The following is a 19,169-nucleotide window of genomic DNA, read 5'->3' as shown; positions in this document are numbered from 1 at the left end:
CCACAGACCAGGGCATCTCCAAGTTTCAACACAATCTAGACATTTCTCCAGAAGCGGGAAAACGTCCATTCTCTTTGCCACCATTTTGGCTTTCCACAGTGGTTCTTCTGCTTGGATTTAGAATTCACTGGGATGTGTGGTTTAACCTCTTTATTTCTCATAAAAAGCTGAATCCCTTTAAATGCAATGCGTACGCCTTGGTGGAAAGATGGAATTCCTTACCACCAACTCCTCACTACTGTGTGTCCATACCAGACATTGGCCGTGCTTTTCTGTCCTCAAACTCTGTGCGCCTCATCGCACCTGCTCCACCTGCCATTGTGAGAAACATCCACTCCCCAAGCCCAGCTCGGCTCCTGATGACACCTCAGCACAGTGACAGGTGTGACTATATAGTCAAACGAACCAATTACGTTCACGCCAGAAGCAAAAGTATGCCAGGCAAAACATTTACACATTGCTGAAAGTTGAAACTGTTTCATATTCTTCACAGTGCTTTTAGGGAAAAGTTGGGTGGGCAGGGGGAAGATTTTCTAGAAGATCAAGCATGCCCTTCCTTTTGCAAGTGGTTCTTTCTGCAGACCCATAAAGGAAACCTCAAGACATTCCAGAAAGTTAACTTTAAATCCTTTTTTTTTTTTGGAGGAGGAGGTGTTAGCCTTTGAAACAGACAAGGTTACAGATTCCTAGTAACCCATATAATTTTAGTAAATCATGTAATATTTGATATAATGAAACATATTTCAAGGACCCCCACCCCATCCTATGAACATGATTCTCGGGGGCACTGTGCCGACCTCCAGGAGAGCCTCTAGACAACCAGTCTTTTGTCGTAAGCCTGTCAGCTGAAGACCACTTTGCTTGCATCTCCTCCTATTTCATCCTGTCTGGGCCAAGAAACTTCCCTGTGGCTGAATTTTTCAACCCAGAATCAGATGGAGGGGACAAAGGCAGGGAGCTTAATGGCTCCATTAACCACAAACACAATTGGGAAGTAATAGGGAAAAGCCTGGGGGGTGCGTGGTGCTGAGGATGAGGCTCAAGAGATAAGGTGCCCTTCTTAGATCACGTGCACACTGTAGGTTCAATGGGGCTGAGCTGAGCTTGGGAGGGTGCTGAGGGGCAAAGGCAGGGAAGTGGAAGGAGGCAAGAATCCCAGGAGAGTAGCAGCTGATGTTTGGATCGCCCCACACATCCTTGCAAAGTGCTCATCCACCTTGGCTTAACCACCTCCGATAATGGGGAGCTCACCCCCCTCCTAAGCTAGTCCATTGTATTTTTGGTTTTGACTCAATGCTTCTCGGCCTAGGCTGTACACTGAATCACCTGGAGCTTTAAGAGGACCGATCCTGAGTGCAACCTCCGGGTGCAGGCTGGACACTGGGATTTTTAAAACCTCCCCCAGTCGTTCAAATGTGTAGCCAAGGCTAAGAAGCCCTGCTCTCACTGGTGGGTGGTTCTGCTAAGAATGAGGTATATTTAGAGAAAATAAGGGAAAAGAGTAAGCCTCAGGAATAGTTGTCAAGTTTTAAAGATTATTGTGCCCGGGGAACTTGTCTAGCCCAGTGGCCTGGCAGGGGATGTAACTGAGTGAGCCGAGAGCTGGGATGTGTGTAGGGAAAACCAACGCCTGGCCTCAGGGTTGCCAAGGCAACAGGGAGTGGTGGGACTGTGGCATCTAAAGGGGTAGCCAGTTTTATTGTTGTCCAGTATAGTAGTGCCAAAGTGTGTATCAGAGATCTGGATTTTTATGCAATTTCTCCAAATTTTTGAATGTTGGTAACTAATTAAAAAACGTTTTAAAACATCATCTGAGGCCCTGTTGTGTGAGTCAACAGACCATATCTGTGGGTGATCCATGGGCCTCCTAGGTTGAACTTGTCCTCTTGTTTCAGGTTCCAGAGGAAAACGTGGGAGTCCAGGCAGACAGGCCCGAGTAGAGGCGCTCCCCCCGCAGCTGGTTAGACAGGGCTTAGATAAAATGCAGCCTAGCCTCCCCACTCCTGGTTCTCGGGCCTTTCCCACCCCATGGCGATTCTGGGAGGGTCGCGCCCGGCATGAGCCAGCTTTAGCGGCTGTTGACCCTCCCCAGGGAAGTGCAAGCCACCGCAGTGTCCCTGCCCGAGAGCATAGCGCTATTTGCTCCCTGAGCAAATTCAAGTCCTAACACCGGTCACAAATGCCATATTAGGGATTTGTGGTTTGTTTATTTTCTGATTGTAAGGCCTTAGCGTGAGAAGGCTTTCGGAAATGAGTTTCTTTTCAGGACATCAGTGCTGTGCTCAGAGACGGGGAGGGAAGAGTTTGATCTGTAGGAGGTCTGAGGTTACACGGACGCGGGCTGTGCCCTGCCTGCCGATGGGACTTTCCTCCTCATGTCCCCGTGAACTGTCTTCCCCTTCCCCCGCAAAACTAAGCACATGCATTACATCTTCCTGGAAATGTTCCTTTTGTTCCACCCTCTTCTTCCTAGTTCATGCTGAGGTAATCACTTCCACCCATTATCATGAAATTTGCTTCTACTTCTCCTGTTGTGCTTATCAATCCTGCCTGATAATTCACGATTGTACGGGTTGGCCTCCCACACAGAACAGAGCGGGCATTTCCCCGGGAGCAGGAGCCGTGCCTCACACTCCTGGAGGGGGTTCAGAGGCACCTGGCTCCATGCACGGGGCAGCCAGGGCACTGTGGCAGGGACAGAAGCGCTCAACAAACACTCCATGTGCCCGCCTACACCTCCCAGCATCCCTTGCAATGGGGCTGGGGTCACGTGACCAGTTCTGGCCAATAGGCTGTGACAGGAAGTGTGTCCCTTGGGGGCCAACCTTCTCTTCTGCCTCAGGGAACCTCAAAGCCTCCCGTAAAGACAGTGTCAGCCTAAGAAGGAAGAATCCTAGATCCCTGGATCACTGGCTGGAAGAGAGCGGGTGGCGACCTGCATCACACTTTGCATGAACGAGAAATCAGCTTCTGTTGTGCTAAACCACGAGGGGCTGGGGGGTCGTGACTGTCGCACAGCCTAGAACCATTATTATCCTGGCTTCCAGGGTGCTCAGCAAATGTCTGACTCAAATGGAATTGGAAAACAGGAAGAAGTCGAAAAGGAGGAAGAGGGAAACCAGCGGGGCAGGCAGCTTTGTACCTGCGGCCGTCGGGGACAGGGAGAGAGGTGCCCACCCTCTCGGATCCGCTGCCGGTTTCCCCCAAGAATCGATCACTGGGAGAGGTGTTAACAGCAAAGGAGGCTCCAGAATGAAGGGGGAGCTCAGTGGCACGGAGGGACCCACTTATTTCCCATTCTGCCTCCACGGGTGAACAAGAACACTCCTGAGCCATGTCTGACAGGGACGCGGGGTTGCCGTTTAATGAGCAGCTTGTAATAGGAGCTGACTGAGTTATGCGGGAACAAATCACCCTTGATTTCCTTTCTATCCCGCTCAGTCGCTCTGGCCAATTTAGAGACTGTGTGTGTGGCCGACTTGTAGACGATTTCCTTCCTCAGGATAACAGCTGGGTGTTAAAACACAAACTAATTAATTTTGCCTTCCCAAATGAGGTTAGCTGGGTGCATCCGGGAACGTTGTATTGACAATGCACCTTTAATATCCCAGTCTTGAGATTTTAATTAGAAGGCAAAGTAATCTCAAAGAAGGCAGTAATTATTTTTCGAATTGGTTACCCCAATTGCCAAGACGATTAAGCGCCGTATTTTATGAGCATGGACAGCTATAGATGAGGATTGCCAAAATCATCTCCAAAGCACATTTGTCCTTTTGGATTCCTGGGCTCAGTATGTGGCAAGCACAGTGGCTGCCACTGTTGGGAAAAGGGACCAAAGGGGCTTTCTCTAAGACGCTAAAAGCACTTTGTGGAACATAGCTCATATTGTCCCTTAAGGAGCAGGAATGCCTTACAGGTGGTTGCCATGGGACACTTGGGGATGTTTTGTGCGAGATGAGCAGCAAAATGGGACAGGGCCCTCAGACCCCTGGTCTCCAATTATCCACATCAGCAGCCTGGGCCCTGGTCTGCGGGCCCATAGCCCATTGCCGTCTTTTCCTTGGGAACACTGCCTAGGGCTCTGGTATCCTGGGGAACATCTCAGGATGAGGCTGCCCAGTTTGAGAGCATGGAGAGCTGGGGGTTTTGTCTCAAAATCTGGGGCTGGAATGCAGAGCTGACCAAGTCCTATGGATGCTTGAGGCAGATTCCTGGTCCCCAGGCCTCAATGCTTATCCAAGCCAGTGCCCTTCACTCAAGTAAGCAAGGTTAACTTCAAGGATGACCATGCCACCAAAAACTCCCCAGAGACTCTCGGAGTCCCCAGGACAACATCCAGTGGCCTTGGCAGGGCTTGTGAAGTCCTTGTGACCTGGGCCTGAGATCCCTCCCACCACCTGGCCTGCACAGCCACACGGCTGTAAGGACCCTCTTCATTCCTACCAGGACACCAACTCCCCGTTCTCCTGGCTGGCAACTCCTTCTTATGGTCTCAGCTTCAATGTTACTTCCCGGACTTTCCCGGATGGGTTTGTGCCCTGTACATTGCTCTTTTCTGATTATAGCATTTATCACTCTATGCTATCATTATTCATTTACTTGACTTTTTCCTCCCCTACAAGTTACAATTCTGTGAGCCAGTGGACTGACTTCCTGCTCCTATATAACCCCAGATCCTAGCATAGCTCACGCGGAAAGTGGGTGCGCCACAAATCTCTACTTAATGAAGCCAGGAGTGAAAACGAGCAAGCAGAGGCTAGTGTCTCCCTTGGGGGGGGGGGGCACTGGCAGAAGCCAAGGAGGTTGGCTTTCCCACAAACCCACAGGTCTGCACATGCGAAAGGCAGGCTGGTGGTGCCCTAGACCATTTGTTGCCAAAAGAAAGGAGGAAAAATCATGACGCTGATTATTTCAGAGCTTCCTCCTGCTACATGGGGGGGTCCCCAGGGGAGTCGAGAGACTGTGGCTCACCCACAGGGATCACCTCTGGCCCAGCAGGGATCCAGAAAGACCACATCTTGGGGGTGAAAACTCCTGGCTGGATTCTGGTATCTAAACTGATACCACTCCAAATGCGAAAAAAAAATTATAATTAACCTCATTCATAAAGGAATCCAATTTCACACAACAATCAGATGGCATTTTCCACTGGATTGGCAAAGAGAACAAGTGTCGGTAATCTACCACGCTGGTGAGGTTATGGAAAAGCAGGCATTTTCAATCATCGTAGGTGGGAGTGTAAATCGGTACCTGCCTCCAGGGAGGGCAATTTGGTAACCACTATAAAAACTAACAACGCTTACATGTGTCTCTTTTTAGCGATGGCATGCCTAAAGAGCGAGCCTCTAGATGTACATACGTGTGCAGATGTCGGTATAAGATGATCACCGTAGCACCGATTATACTAGCCAAAGATTGGAAAAACCCGCGATGCCCACCAATGGCTTCTGCTCCCATAAATTATGGTCCAGACACTGTGAAGGAGAGCAACGTGGTGTGTATTGATGTAGAATAGTTTCCAGAATTTAGCAAGGTACAATGCTTAAAACATGCTCTCTTATGTGTAAAAGTGGATATTTCTGGAAGAATACACACAGAAAACCAGTGTAACAGGCCGCCTCTGTGGAGGAGGGCTCACTCGCTTTTCACTTTAAATCCTTTTATACTGTTTGGATTTTTCTTTTTACTATGTGCATTGCTATTTGAAAAAAATAGAGATAATCTATGAAAAATGACAAAATGCCATCTGTGCCTTCATACCACAGACCTCTCTCTTTTTCTCTATGTATCACTGCCATGGAATATACTTCCACACTCCATGTCCCCTGGAGGAGACCGGAACCCAGCTGCTGGACTGGCCCTGGGGACATGCTCTTGGGACGGCGATGGGCATGCCTGGGAGGGGACACCTCCAACCTGCGCTCGTCTTGCCTCATTCTCTGCACCATGCTTACTCCCTTGCCTGTCCAGCGTGCAGGTTTCTGCTCCCTGCTGCCAGGCAGCAATGCTCACTCTGCTGACCCACTGCTCCAGCCCTGGCAGGGATGCCTGCTGGGTCCCTGCCATCCTAGGGCTGATGTTCAGCACTTTGGGTGCCTAACTAAGCACCAATTCACAGGCTTCCTCTGCATCAGGCCTGTGGTCTGGGTGGCTAAATGGGGCCAGGCAATGGGCTGCTTTCCTGCCCGAGGGCCACCCTCTCTGTGGGTCACAGCCTTCCTCATTGTTGTAATTGAATCTGAGCCATTCACTACCATCTGCAGACCAGAGTTTTCCCCTTCCTGCAGCCATATTCAACTGCCTGGGTGTCCTTCCCCTGGGCTGTTCACCTCCCTTGCCAACAGCCAGCCAGGGCACTGTGCCACTCTTGCAGGCTGGCAGAGCCCAAAGCCCCCTGGAAGAGCTGCTCAGTCTGGCGCAGGGCCAGTAAGAGTTAAAGAGCAGGCCTTCTCTGCACCACACTGCCCTCTCCCTGAGATGCCCAGGCCCAGTAACTGCCTCAGACGGGCAGGAATGTCCAGAGTACCCGGTGGTTAGAGATTCTCCTGGCACAGGTCTGATGAATCAAAGAATCTCTGCGTGGAAAGGGTGACCTTCTAGCCCACCCGTTATGGGTTGAATTATATTCCCTCAGAATTCATCTGTGGAGGTCAACCTCCAGTACATCATAATGGGACTTTATTTAGAGATAAGGGTCTTTACAGAGGTAAGCAAGTTAAAATGAGGTTGTTAGGGTAGCCCTTATTCCAATCCAACTGATGGCCTTATAAGCAGGGGGGATTTGGAGATACACAGGCACACAGAGATAATGATGGAGATGGTCCTCCACAAGAGAAAGGCCTGGAACAGATTCTTCTCTCAGAGCTCTCAGAAGGACTTCCAGCCTCCAGATCTACAAGACAGTAACTTTCTCTTGCCAGTTTAGACCACCTGGCCCGTGGTCCTTTGTTACAGCAGTGCTGGCAGACTCATCCACTAACTCTGTAGGATGCGGATTTTCCAAGTCATGGCCCAGCAAGGGGCATTCACTGCTGCCGGAACAAGAGGCAACCAAGCTCATTTCAGATGACCTCTGTTTGTTGGAATGCTCTTCCCAGGGCCCAGATGAAACCTGACTCCGTGTAGATGACTTCTCAACCCTAGTTCTACACCTGGAGCCTTGCAGTCCAAATCTGTGAGCCCCTCAAGGTCAGAAGCCTTGTTTCATTGATTTTTGTGTTCCCCCAGCACAGGCCTGGAGCCTTCTAGATTACAGCAAGTAAATATTTGCTAACTGAAGAAAGATTGCTCTCATGTTCCTTGGATACTTCTCTCCCTAAACCTTTTGACTTTTGAATTTCTCTGCCACTGTGGTCCATCTCCAGACTGGGACCCAAAACCTCTCCAAGTAGGATTCGACCAAGGTCATCGCTGACCTCCTTGACTCTCAAACCATTATACATCCGTCACTGTGATCTAAGATCATCTTACCCTTTGAGCAGCCACACGCCTGCTGCTGGTTGGTACTGCTCATCGCACCTGCACAATTGTTTAGAACCTAAGTACAGAATCTTGCATTTGTCCGTATTAAATCTCTCCCTCTTAGATTGGCTCATTGTTTCAGCCCATCAAAAGAAGTCCGGATTCAACTCTGAGGTCCCGATTATTAGGAATCCCCCCAAAGTCGTGTCTTCTGTGAACTGGCTAAGGAGACATTTGATGCCTTCATTTAAGTCATTGGTAAAAATGGGGACAGTTGGCAGTGCAGGAGGCCAGTGGTGTGTTCTTAGAGATCCCCACGAAGTCAACCTTTAATTAATTAGTCTTTTGGGTGTCTGTGGTCAACAGACTGTGGTCAGTCTGTCAAGGGCATGAGAAGGGGGATGGCGGTAGACACAACTGAAACCCATACACATGGGTTCTAGTCTCCCTCCTCCTCATCTGAGTGACCTGGAGCAATTCAGTTAACATCTCTGAGCCTGTTTCCTTGTGAGTAAAATGGGGATGAAAATAGTATCTATCTTACAAAGTTTCTCTAAGAAGAGACTTAACATTTGCTCCCTTTTACTCCCTGAAATGTCACAGTTCTCCATGCTGCTCAAGAAATATTTTGTCAAAGTATCTGACTTAACCCAAGATATGAAATGACTACCCTGATCCTGGGCCTACCTGTCTACTGCCCTCCTTCAGAAGAGAAGACTGGGGCAGTGTGCCTTGCTGTTTTCCCATGAGGACATCTGGTCTTGATATTTGCTTCTTCGTCTTCAAGTGTTCCTGAGCCATTGCACTGATAACCATTTTGAAGCTCTGGCTTGGGGTTGACAACAAGCTCACTGGAGTCCATTGTTTCCCCATGTTTAGAAAACAGGGCCAGCTGCTCAGTGGTCTTGGTGCATGATATCTCCTGGGATGTTAATAGGTCTTGGTTTTGTTGAGAGTAGAGGTTCTCAAACTTATACTGTGCCTCAGAATCACCTGTAGGGTTTGTTAATATGCAGATTTCTGGGCCTCAGACCTATGATTTTTGATTCAGTAAGCCTGGGCTGGGACTGAGAATTTGCATTTCTACCAACTACCCAGGTGATGCTGATGCCGCTGGTTCAGGGACCATTGTTGAGAACCCCTGGTTTAGGGCAGTGAAATGGGATTGTAAGTGATACCAAAGGCTTCATTCATTATGCTATCCAGGTAAAAGACAGCTCTCCTTTGCTGAGAAGATAGGTGTAGAAGAGGAACCAAGAGTCTAGTTCCCATCTGTCTTTCATAGCCTCTACACTGCCTGGCCTTAACTTTTCGGTTCTTTTTATTTGAAACATAAAATACCCTTTCTGTTTTTCTTTCCTTTTTTTTTTAAGTGGGGGGAGGGGTGGGGAGGGGTGGATGGAGAGGATTGGATGGAGAGAGAGAGAATCTTAAACAGGCTCCATGCCCAGAGCGGAGCCTGACACAGGGCTCCATCTCACCACTCTGAGATTATGACCTGAGCTGAAATCAAGAGTCAGAGGCTCAACTGACTGAGCCACCCAGGAGCCCCCTTTCTGTTTTTCTTAATATTTTCATAAGCTCAAACTCTGGCTTTGGCCTTCCCCACATTATTCTTCTAGGGTCCCTGTCATTATTTCCTGGTTAGTTCACAGGGGCAAATGGGTGGTGATCAGGAGCAAGGGAGGAGTCCTGATCTGTCTCTTACCAGCCATGCAACCTCGTACAAGTTACTTACCACCTGAGGCTCAATTTGTTGTCTTTAAAATAGGATGTTGGTTCTAGTTCTCTCATTACATGACATAATTCTTAGCATGGTGTCTAGCACAGCAGTGTTAGGGATGGTTATTTGTGTCCCTCATCTATTCTCCTACATGTCCTTCTTCAATCTGAGGTCACTGGGGACCCCCTGACCAGTCACCAGATGCTCTCTCAGTATCAGGCACTATGCAGGGGTCAGGGATGCGGTATGAAGTGCCATTATCCTGACCTCAAGGCACTTACAACTTAAACAATAATAAGAAGTAGGCTAATAATCACAAAAGTGTAGGAGGAGATTGTTTAACCAGGAGAACTGAAACCGTGGTCATGTGGTCTCTTCACATGAAGCCTGGCTCTACCATGTGCCAGCTTGTAGTGCTAGATGGACTTAATATGACCAGCCCTGGGCTCTAAAGTGATTTATATAAACGATTTCATTTGGTCTTCGTGTCAAGCCTATTTGCTGTTACTAGAGCATCTCACAAATTTTTCCCCACGAATGGATGGACTGGGGACACTAAACCAGCCCTAGGAGCACAATGACTTGTATATGGACATGTCTGGATATTTCAAGCCACCCAGCTGCATTCAGAGTGTGTGGATGCACAGCTGCTATCTGAGAACAGCTGTTTTCCTTCGGAAAGATGGCTTGGATGTGAAGGAGCAGTCAAGCGAATGAGGGAGGCAAAGGCCAAGACGAGGTCAAGGGGCGAACAACACTGTGAGCCTCGACAGGTGGTTCCACAAGACTGTGTCAAGCCTCAGATGCCCGCTGGTGTTTGGTGGGACCCCGAGGTGTTCTGACCTTTCAGCTTGTTCTGCCTGGTGGGAACGCTGTCCCAGACTCAGAAGAACTGCCATGTACCCAGGGAGTCTTGATACACCGCTACCCTCTGTGGTCTCCTAACACCACTTCTCTGGTGTGACAGCACCCGGCCCACTGAGCTGATGGGGGCCCCAAATCCAGAACTGTCTGGGTGTGAATTTGCTGCCTCTGGTGCCCTGGCCAGAGTGAGGTGCTCTGCTTCAGTTCCTGGTTGTGCTCCTCACTGGCTTGGTGGCCTCCTACAAATCACCCAACTCATCTGGGCATCAACTTCCTCCTTTGCAGAACGAACACACTAAGATGCCTCAAAAGTGATTCCCACTTGACATTCCCACCAGCAGGCACAAAGATTCCTATTTCCTCACATCCTCACCGACACATGTTATTTCCCACTTTTCTGATAGCCACCATCCCAGGGGGTGGAAAGTGGTAACTCACTGTGGTTTTGATTTACGATTTCCCAATGATGAGTGATGTCGAGCATTTTTCATGTGCTTATTGACCATCTGTGTATCTTCTCTGTAAAAAAAGTCCATCGCCCATTTAAAAATTGGGTTGTTTGATTTATTTGTGGTATTGTTGAGTTGTAGGAGTTCCACATATACTCCGGATATTTATCCCTTATCAGATACATGATTTGCAACTATTTCCCCCTATTCTGTGGGTGGGTTTTTTTCCCCTCAGAATATGTTGGCTTTTTAGTGCATGAAAAGTTTTAGTTTTGATGAAGTCCCTTTTATCTCTTTTTTCTTTCGTTGCCTGTGTTTGATACTTAAGAAACCATTGCTAAACCCAAGGTTATAAAAATTTTCCACTACATTTTCCTCTAACAGCCAATTTCTTCTAATCGAACTGTACACTTGTAAGTGGTGAAAGTGGGCTATTACCAAATAACAAGTGTTGGCAAAGATGTGGTGAAATGGGATAACACGTGTCAGGGAAAATGTGGAGAAACCGAAACCCTCGTGCACCTGCTGGTGGATCATAAAATGGTGCAGCCACCATGGAAAGCAGGATGGAGGTTCTTTAAAAAATTAAAAACAGGACTACCATATGATCCAGCCATTGAAAACAGAGTCTCGAAGAGATACCTGCACACCCAATTTGACAACAGCACTATTCACAATAGTCAAGACGTGAAAGCAACCTGAATGTCCACCGACGGATGAAGGGACAAACAAAATCTGTTATATATGTACAACAGAATATTATTCAGTCTTCAAAAGGAAGGCCATTCTGACACAGGCTACAGCATGGATGAACCTTGAGGACATCATGTTAAGTGGAATCAGTCAGTCACAGAAAGGCAAATGCAGTATGAATCTCCTTGTATGAGGAATATAAAGTAGCCACATTCATGGAAACTGAAGTAGAAAGTTTATCGTATCAGGGTCTGGAGGGAGGGAGGGTTGGGGAAAAGGGGACTTGTTGTTTAATGGGTATAGAGTTTCAGATTTGCAAGATAAAAAAGTTCTGGAGATTTGTTTCACAACACTGTGAATATACTTAACACTACTGAAGTGCACAGTTAACAATGGTCAAAATGGTAAATTTTATGTTGTGTATATTTTACCGCAGTAAAAAAGTTTATCCCCTCCACCTCATAAATAGAGGGTTTATTGAATGATAGGTTTTTAAATATGGAAACAAGATTATTCTGTAAGCTACAGACCACACTGGAACTCTGAGGTGAAGAACTCCTGACAGGTGAATTTGACTTTGTCCACCGTTCTACTACGGAATCCTTTATCAAGCTGAGCCTAAATATATGCTCCTCCCTGTGGTTTCACCCTCTGGTCCTACTTCTACCTCTTAAGTCTATAGGACAAGTCTAATCCCTTGCTGGGTGGTTGGTGGCAGTAGCCATGACTGACTGTGTGTCTCTCTTGGCCAGCACAGGACACACATTCGGATGTAGGCAGTGTTCCTCAGCAAGAGATAGAGAAAACAGGGCTCAGGGAGACAAGGGACCTGTTCCACCACCTGAGTAATGGAGGTGGGATTTGGAGGTGGGACACACCAGGTCATGCTAGACCAGACCGCCTCTGGGCCAGGTTCCTCCTCAGCCATCTTTTCTATGAACCCTTGGTCTTGGTCTTTTCTTCCGTGCCTTTGTTCTGCGTGCCTCCCCCTATCCCCCCAGCCTGTTCCTTCTCTTGTAGCAAACACCGGGGAAGTTCCCACCAAGTCTGGGCAAGCCCTCGCTCTCACTACAGATGCTGCCCACCTTTCCTGTAATGCCCAACTGGACCCCGCACCCTGCAGAGGGAGAGGGCCATTGGTGGAAATCCATTCCAAGGCCCCCGAAACCCTCTTCCCCACCACCTCCTCCCCTTGCTAAAAGCAGAAACCAGCCCCGTTCTCTCCTGCAGTATTTCCTCCTGGGAGTTCCTGCAAGGGAAGATGTTGCCATCCCAGGATCAACAGCCTGTTTGTTTAAAGGGCTTGTTACTGGTGCTTAATGCTATTTTGACAGATGAAAGTGAGTCAATTATAGCTGGAAATAGCTCTGGCTGCATACATTTCTTCTAGGTAGTAGCCCATTCCCTGTCCAAGGGACTATTTCTCTTTACCATGGGCTAGTCCTTCTCCTTCTCTCATCCCCTCTGACCCCCAAACCATGCAAAGACTGCTCCTTCCAGGCAGAGACAACAATTAAGGCATGGAGCCTAGATTCTGTGAGATGGGGGTTGCTGTGACAGACAGCAGGGATGAAGGGGATGCTCAAGTCAGGCCTCACAGGTCAAACTCCAGGATAAGGGATGTGACCCAGTGAGCCCTGTGACCATCAGGTGTCACTCTGCTCCATCAGCCACAAGTGTGGCCACTTCTTACTGAATGTCTTGCTCGGCTTTTCTTGGGGGTAATGGGTTTCTGTGCTGGCAACCCACCCTAATGAGACCAGGGCTGGTCACAGGCTCGGGGGACTCGGGGGTTACCTTTGTGAGGACAGCCAGACCCCTTTGTGGGTTGGTCAGAGAGCTTCCCAGGGTCACACTGAGTTATGCTTGGGCCCCAGTAAAGAGCCTTTCAATGTCAGTGGGGGTCCGTGTAGTGCATTAGCTGGTGCCACTAAGCAGGACAGTGAACTGCCATGTGGTTGGATGAGCAAAATGGATGCAAGGCCTGATCCCAAGCTGCAAGGTCAGGAGTGTGGAGAGGTGTATTTGTAACAGGCATCTCAAACTTAATATGCCCAAACTTAATAGCCCCAAACATGCACACCCATATGCTCAAGCTCTAATCCTAACAGCCATCCTGGATGTTTCTCTTTCTCGCCCTCCTTGAGGTCCTTAAATAGAACCCATCAGCGAATCCTGAGGCCTCTACTCCAAAGTTTCCAGCTGATCTGAGCCACCTGTTGCCTGTCTGCTACCATTACCCCAGTCTAAGCCACAATCAGTCCTGACGCAGACTATTGCAAGAGCTTCCAGCACATTTTCCTCCTTCCATCCTTGCCCCTCATGGTTTATTCCCCCCGAGCCACAATAGGAGGACTGTTCTCAACACAGCTCTCTGGGCAGGCACCACGGATTGGGCAAAACTGGCATGCCGGAAGAAACCCACTTGCCAGCCCCCCTCCTTTCTCCAGGAAGGGAAGTGCAGAAAGGCCTGGGGGCTTGCTGAGTGGTAAGCTGGGCTGCAGGTGCATCCGGGAGAGGAATATTGCCCACCAAGCCCCTCCCAGACTCCCTGACGGCCCCCTGCCCCATGGAGAGGCCGCTCACCCGCGGACGGCGTGCAGCAGGCGCAGAGAGGGGTATGCAGTACGCACGTTGACGCGATGCTTCAGGATGAGCTCGTTGACCCACTCAACGCGCTCCTTGCCGCCCCTGGCCATGAAGGCGGGAATCCACAGGATGCTGCCATTGAGACTGTGCAGCCGCTGGAGCAGCTTCTCCCGCCAGGTGGCGTTGACCAAGTCCTCAAAGGCCCGTTGGATGACCGAGGGGTTCATGGTCACCAGGTCAGTCTTGAGCCCCACATCCCGCGCGTACTCCTGCACGGGGGCCAGGTTGCACCTGCCAGAGAGAAAGGCGTCACAGTTCTTTTGGGGAAGATGAGATGCTGCTGCCTATAGTTCATTTTATCCTACCTTTACCTCCTGTCCCCTCCTCCTCATCTTCCAGCACTGCCCCCCTTGCTCCCCCCCCTCCAGTCATCCCTGCTTCTTCTTCCCTGACACACACATTTACTAGGCTCTTACCACACACATAGAACTTCGCTAGTCCCTGGGGCTGTACAATGCGTGCCTTCTGGAGTTCCAGATCTAGTCAAGGAGGAAGGAGGCAAGCAAGCCAGCCCTCAGCCCACAAGGTAACCATGCTACAGGCAGGTGTGACCTGGCCACGTTAGGTAACAGTGAGGGCTCTGAAGGCACACTCCCAGGTTCAGAATCCACCTCTGCTACTTTCTACCTGTGTGATTCTGGGCAACCCGCTCAACCTCTCTGTGCTTCCTAAGAGCTTCCCTACAGCTCAGGAATATGCACAATGGTTTCTTTAGCTGCAACGGAGATCACAAGAGCACCCCCTCCCAGGGATTAAAGGAGTCACTACGTACCCAGTACTCAGAACACTGCTGGACCACACGAAGATCTCAATGTGAACTAGTGTCATGTTATTACGGGAAGGAGGAGCATTAGGTGGTATTCTCAGAGGCGGTGACCACTGAGGGAAATCTAGAAGGATGGATGAGCATTAGTCCCTTTGTGGATGAGGCAATTAGAAGAGTGTTTCTCCAGCTTGCAGAGCGGAAGAATCACCTCAGGCGGTAGTTAAAAATACAGATTCCTGAGGTCTCTCACCTGGGGACCCAGATTCAACAGGTGAGCTGAGGAACTGACACTTTTACAAGCCTGTCAGGTAATTCTTATGACCAGGCAGTTTAGGAAACACTGTGCATTGTAGGCACAAGAAATGTATCTAAGGGCATAGAGGTGGCAAACAGTGTGGGTATCTGGGGGCAAGGCAAGTGATTTGCTCTGCCTGGGGCATAGTGTGTGGAGGAGACAAAGCTGGAGAGGCAAGCAGAGACTGCATGTCACAGATGTGGTTCCAAGGGCAAAAGGGAGCCACAGAAGATTCTTGAGCAGGAGAGTAACACAACAAATTTGCATTTTAGGCAACAGATATACAACAATAAGATGAAGTTGTAGTACGTATTGGGTTGGATGGAATTGGGTCTGGGAGGACAAACTATAAAAGGCCATTGCAATTTCGTGCTGAACTCGACAGGGACCCTGGGTGGGCAACCTCTGATATCTCACCAGAGGCCTGCTTTGTGGGGAACCTTCCCACCTTCATGGGTCCAGCTTGGGTGTGCACCCTGGGGTGGCCACAGGGGACACCTGGCTGCTTCCTGCATGGAGGATTTGATGGTGGAACAGCCTTTTGACTAATGGAATTAAGTCTGAGCAACTAGAATAAGTGTTTATAGAACAGAGGCTAGAGACATGAAGACCAGGGCCACAGGTCATTGCCAAATGATGAGATCCAGAGAGACACCACTCACCCTCCTTGCAAGCCAGGACTTTCTTCCTTTAACATTTGGGGAGAAAAAGTAGGATGATCAGAAAGAAAACTAACATCCTTGCGCTCCCGGTGTGTGCCAGCCCCTGGTCCTTTAACATAGGTCGGCTCATTTTATTCAGACTCAGTATTAATCACCCTCACTTTACAGATGAGGAAACCAAGGCCAGAATGTGCAACGTAACTTGCTCAGAAGCCCAGCGCTAGTAAGAGAACCTCCAGGATTCAGTCTCTGATGTGTCTGACTCAAAAGCCTGTTTGTGCTCAGACTAGACCCCCTAAAATATCCACTGTCCCCATCCCCACCCTGACCTTGCTATCTCTGACTGTGGCTACACTCTACAAGGGGGAGGAAATGCTTTGGGACACCTTCAGGGGCCCCTGCCTCAGATGCCAGAGAAACGGAGTATCATTATCATGGCCACCAGTTTGGGACAATTATCCCTACTGTCCTGAAGCCTGGCTAAACCAGGCTTCCAAGACCTTCCTGAGAGCCTGGGGCCTCCCCCAGGGCCAACCTCCAGGTCCTGAGAGCAGAGGGGAGTGGATTCAATGTGGTTCAGATCTACTGAGTCTATCATGGACCAGTGGGGGCTGCAGGAGAGGCAGAGAAGGAAGTGATGTGGAACCTGCCCCCAATAGGCTTCCAGATTCTTCAGGGGAGAAGAAACGGGCAAGTGCATGCCCAGCTACAATACTGGTCAGTCGGGGTGTCGTCCAAGTGCCCTACTGCAGACTCTGGAGGAGCCCTGGGGCTGCGAGCAACCTGAGACAGGCTCCCCACCTCATTCAACATGGGACCCAGCTCATGGCAGGTGTTCCAGGCAGGGGAGGGCTGTGAGGGCCAGGCTAGTCCCATGACCATGTCTCAGGGTCACTTCCTGAGTGAAGATGATGGGGGCAGCTCTGTCCTGCTGTGCCCCTCCCTCACAGGGCAATTTTCCTTATGGGGGTGGTGGTAGGGGGGAATCAGGTTGGGAGTAAGCTTGATCTAACAGCAAGCCAGGCCTCCCAGAGCAAATTCTGGGTGGGGGGGTCTGTAGGTAGGCTGCACTGCTTTGATAGGCATGACTCTGGGCTGGAAAGGAATCTGTCCCTTCCAGAAACAGGCTTGGCCACAGGTACGGGGGAGGGGCAATCCGCCGGGGAGAGAGGCGGCTCATGTTTGGCTCTGAGCCAGACTGCCTAGACCCACAGCCTGAGCCTGGTCACCCGAGTGCGTGCTGTGGACCTGTGGCTCTCTGCATCTCAGAAGCCAGCCCAAAATGGAACATTCCTGATAGGGTTGTTGCAAGAATTACCTAAGGCAATAAACACGAAGTGCATCGAATTATACCTGGTACATGCTAAGTGCCTAATGAGCATGATGAGGGTGGTGATTGGTCTGTGAAGGGGCATTGGTTCATTAGGTTCTCCCTATTGAAGGTGAGTGTGCACGTGTGTATGTGTTTGTGTGAGTGAGTGTGTGAGGGTGAGCACACAATGAAGTTTTCATCCGCAAACATCTGGGAATTTATTCTGTACATAGATGACCCCGAGTCAGGCAGTCTCCTCAACCTGCCATTGCAGGCCCACGGGGATGCTGCGGGGACCAGCCCTCCCGCCCGGCCCCAGGTCCAGCAGCACCATATGTTGGCAGCGGGCTCAGTGAAGCCCCAGCCTCCGCGATCCATGAATCTAATTATTCTCGCTTCCGTGCCTTTCCTCATGCTCCTTCCTCCTGCTCACCTTTTTCATTTGCCAACGTCGGCCAACTCGAATGCCACTTCTTCCAGAAGCCTGCCCTGAACTCCCCCAGGAAGGCTGAGCGTTTTGCAAGCTCATTGCATTTTGCATGCAGGGCATCTTCCCACTGTTCAGGGTAGAGTGTTCTGAGAGGGGGCAAGGTCTCGGTGTCTCCCACACAGAGGAGGGGCCCAATTAACACGGAGCAAGGCAAAGTGATGAAGACTTCAATTGACAGAGACCGAGAACATCCCATCAGGCCCCACCCCTGATGACTCCACCCTTGAATGCGCTCCCGCTGACTCCTGGGCTGGTCAGGGTTTGCGGGCCCTGGGCCAGAGCACAGACGGTATTCCTAATGGAAGGACCTCAAACACAGCTAGTCCAGCCAGCTTGGTCTACAGGTGGTTAAACTGAGGTCCAGAAAGGGGAGTGACACACTCCCAAGTCATGTGACAAATGAGCAGCTGAGCCAAGACCGGACTCTGACACCACACTGCTCATCTCGCTGTCAGTGCCCCCAGAGGGAAACCACTGGCTGGAATGTGTCCTTGCCTCTGGAAAGTGCTAGGGCAGGGCGGGGTGGAGCATGCAAACAAGGAAGAGGCATGGCTTATACGTGTGACACCAAGCCAGGAAGGCCTCCGGCTCCATGCTGCCTGGCACCCCCTACTCTTACCCTCTGCCGGCACCTTTAACACCCCCACCACTGCACCCTCACCCCTGCTCTGGCTTCCATCAGACACCTGCCCTGCTTCTTCCCCCTTGCATTCCCCCCTCTGTCCCTGAGTCTGTAGACTGGAGGGCTTTGACAATGGGGGCTGAGCCACGGGCTACGCCAGGCACAGGCAGAATCTGGCAAAGGCTAACAAGCTAAACCAAGTTCGGCTGCTTCCGTCACAGTGGATGCAGGAGTAAACACAGCGTCTGGGGCGCCTGGGTGGCTCAGTCGTTAAGCATCTGCCTTCGGCTCAGGTCATGATCTCAGGGTCCTGGGATCGAGCCCCACATCTGACTCCCTGCTCCATGGGAAGCCTGCTTCTCCCTCTCCTACTCCCCCTGCTTGTGTTCCCTCTCTCGCTGTGTCTCTCTCTGTCAAATAAATAAAATCTTAAAAAAAAAAAAAAAAGAGTAAACACAGCGTCTAATCCCACGTCCTGAGGTTCAGGGTGCTCTGTGAGCAGGCCGCTTCCCAAAGCCCCAGGACGAGGCTCTCTTTGCATCAGGACAGCCCCGGAGGAAACGTGAGATGTGGTATGCCCTTCTGCCAGGGCTGGGGCACTGTTTGGGGTGAAACTCGAGGCTCTGTGTGCCCTACTTCTGAGCAGGGGACAGCAAGGCCTTGTTCCAAGTCTGTCTGGATTGGGGGTCAGGTATCAGGGCCATTGGTAACTGAGTCCAAATGGGTCCCAGGAGACTGAACAAAGAGCTGATATTTCAGGGAGAATAATGGTCAAGTCCAAGTTTCTCTGCCACCCCCTCACTGCCCAGATTTTGACTACAGGATAATAGTTACTAGCAGAGAACCACCTTCGAGAACACTTATAAGAGGTTTGCAAACTTGAACCGACAACTGGCTGGCCTAGGCTTTATCTAGGGGTTGGCAAGCTTTTTCCGCAAAGGGCTGGATACTATTTTCAGATTCTGGCATATGCTCTCTCTGTTGCAACACTTCAACTCTGCCCTACTAATTTAGCCATTGAGGATATGAAAATGAATGGGCATGACTATGTTCCAATAAAACTTTATTGATAAAAACAGGCTGTAGGCCATAGTCTGCCTACTTCTGTGCCAGGTTAGGGATTCTCAACCTTGGCTGTACACCAGAAGGGTTTGGGTTCCCTGGGCTACATCCTGCTGACCCC

The 19,169-nt window shown here is 50.0% G+C and overlaps 1 protein-coding gene and 1 long non-coding RNA gene across 3 annotated transcripts in view; one reads left to right on the top strand and one right to left on the bottom strand.

Annotated features, from left to right (window-relative positions):
- LOC144382727 (uncharacterized) overlaps positions 1 to 19,169 on the top strand; it is a 614,132-nt gene that overhangs the window by 360,388 nt on the left and 234,575 nt on the right. The gene's annotated exons all lie outside the window — the stretch shown is intronic.
- ST8SIA2 (ST8 alpha-N-acetyl-neuraminide alpha-2,8-sialyltransferase 2) overlaps positions 1 to 19,169 on the bottom strand; it is a 65,320-nt gene that overhangs the window by 5,622 nt on the left and 40,529 nt on the right. Inside the window, exon 5 of the mRNA XM_078078926.1 lies at positions 13,777 to 14,070. Within this exon, the coding sequence (XP_077935052.1) occupies positions 13,777 to 14,070 (294 nt within the window). The remainder of the gene's footprint in view (positions 1 to 13,776; positions 14,071 to 19,169) is intronic.

This window comes from Halichoerus grypus, chromosome 8, assembly GCF_964656455.1.
Source record: "Halichoerus grypus chromosome 8, mHalGry1.hap1.1, whole genome shotgun sequence".
NCBI classification, from domain to species: Eukaryota; Metazoa; Chordata; class Mammalia; order Carnivora; family Phocidae; genus Halichoerus; species Halichoerus grypus.
This window is presented reverse-complemented; position numbering and strand designations above follow the sequence as displayed.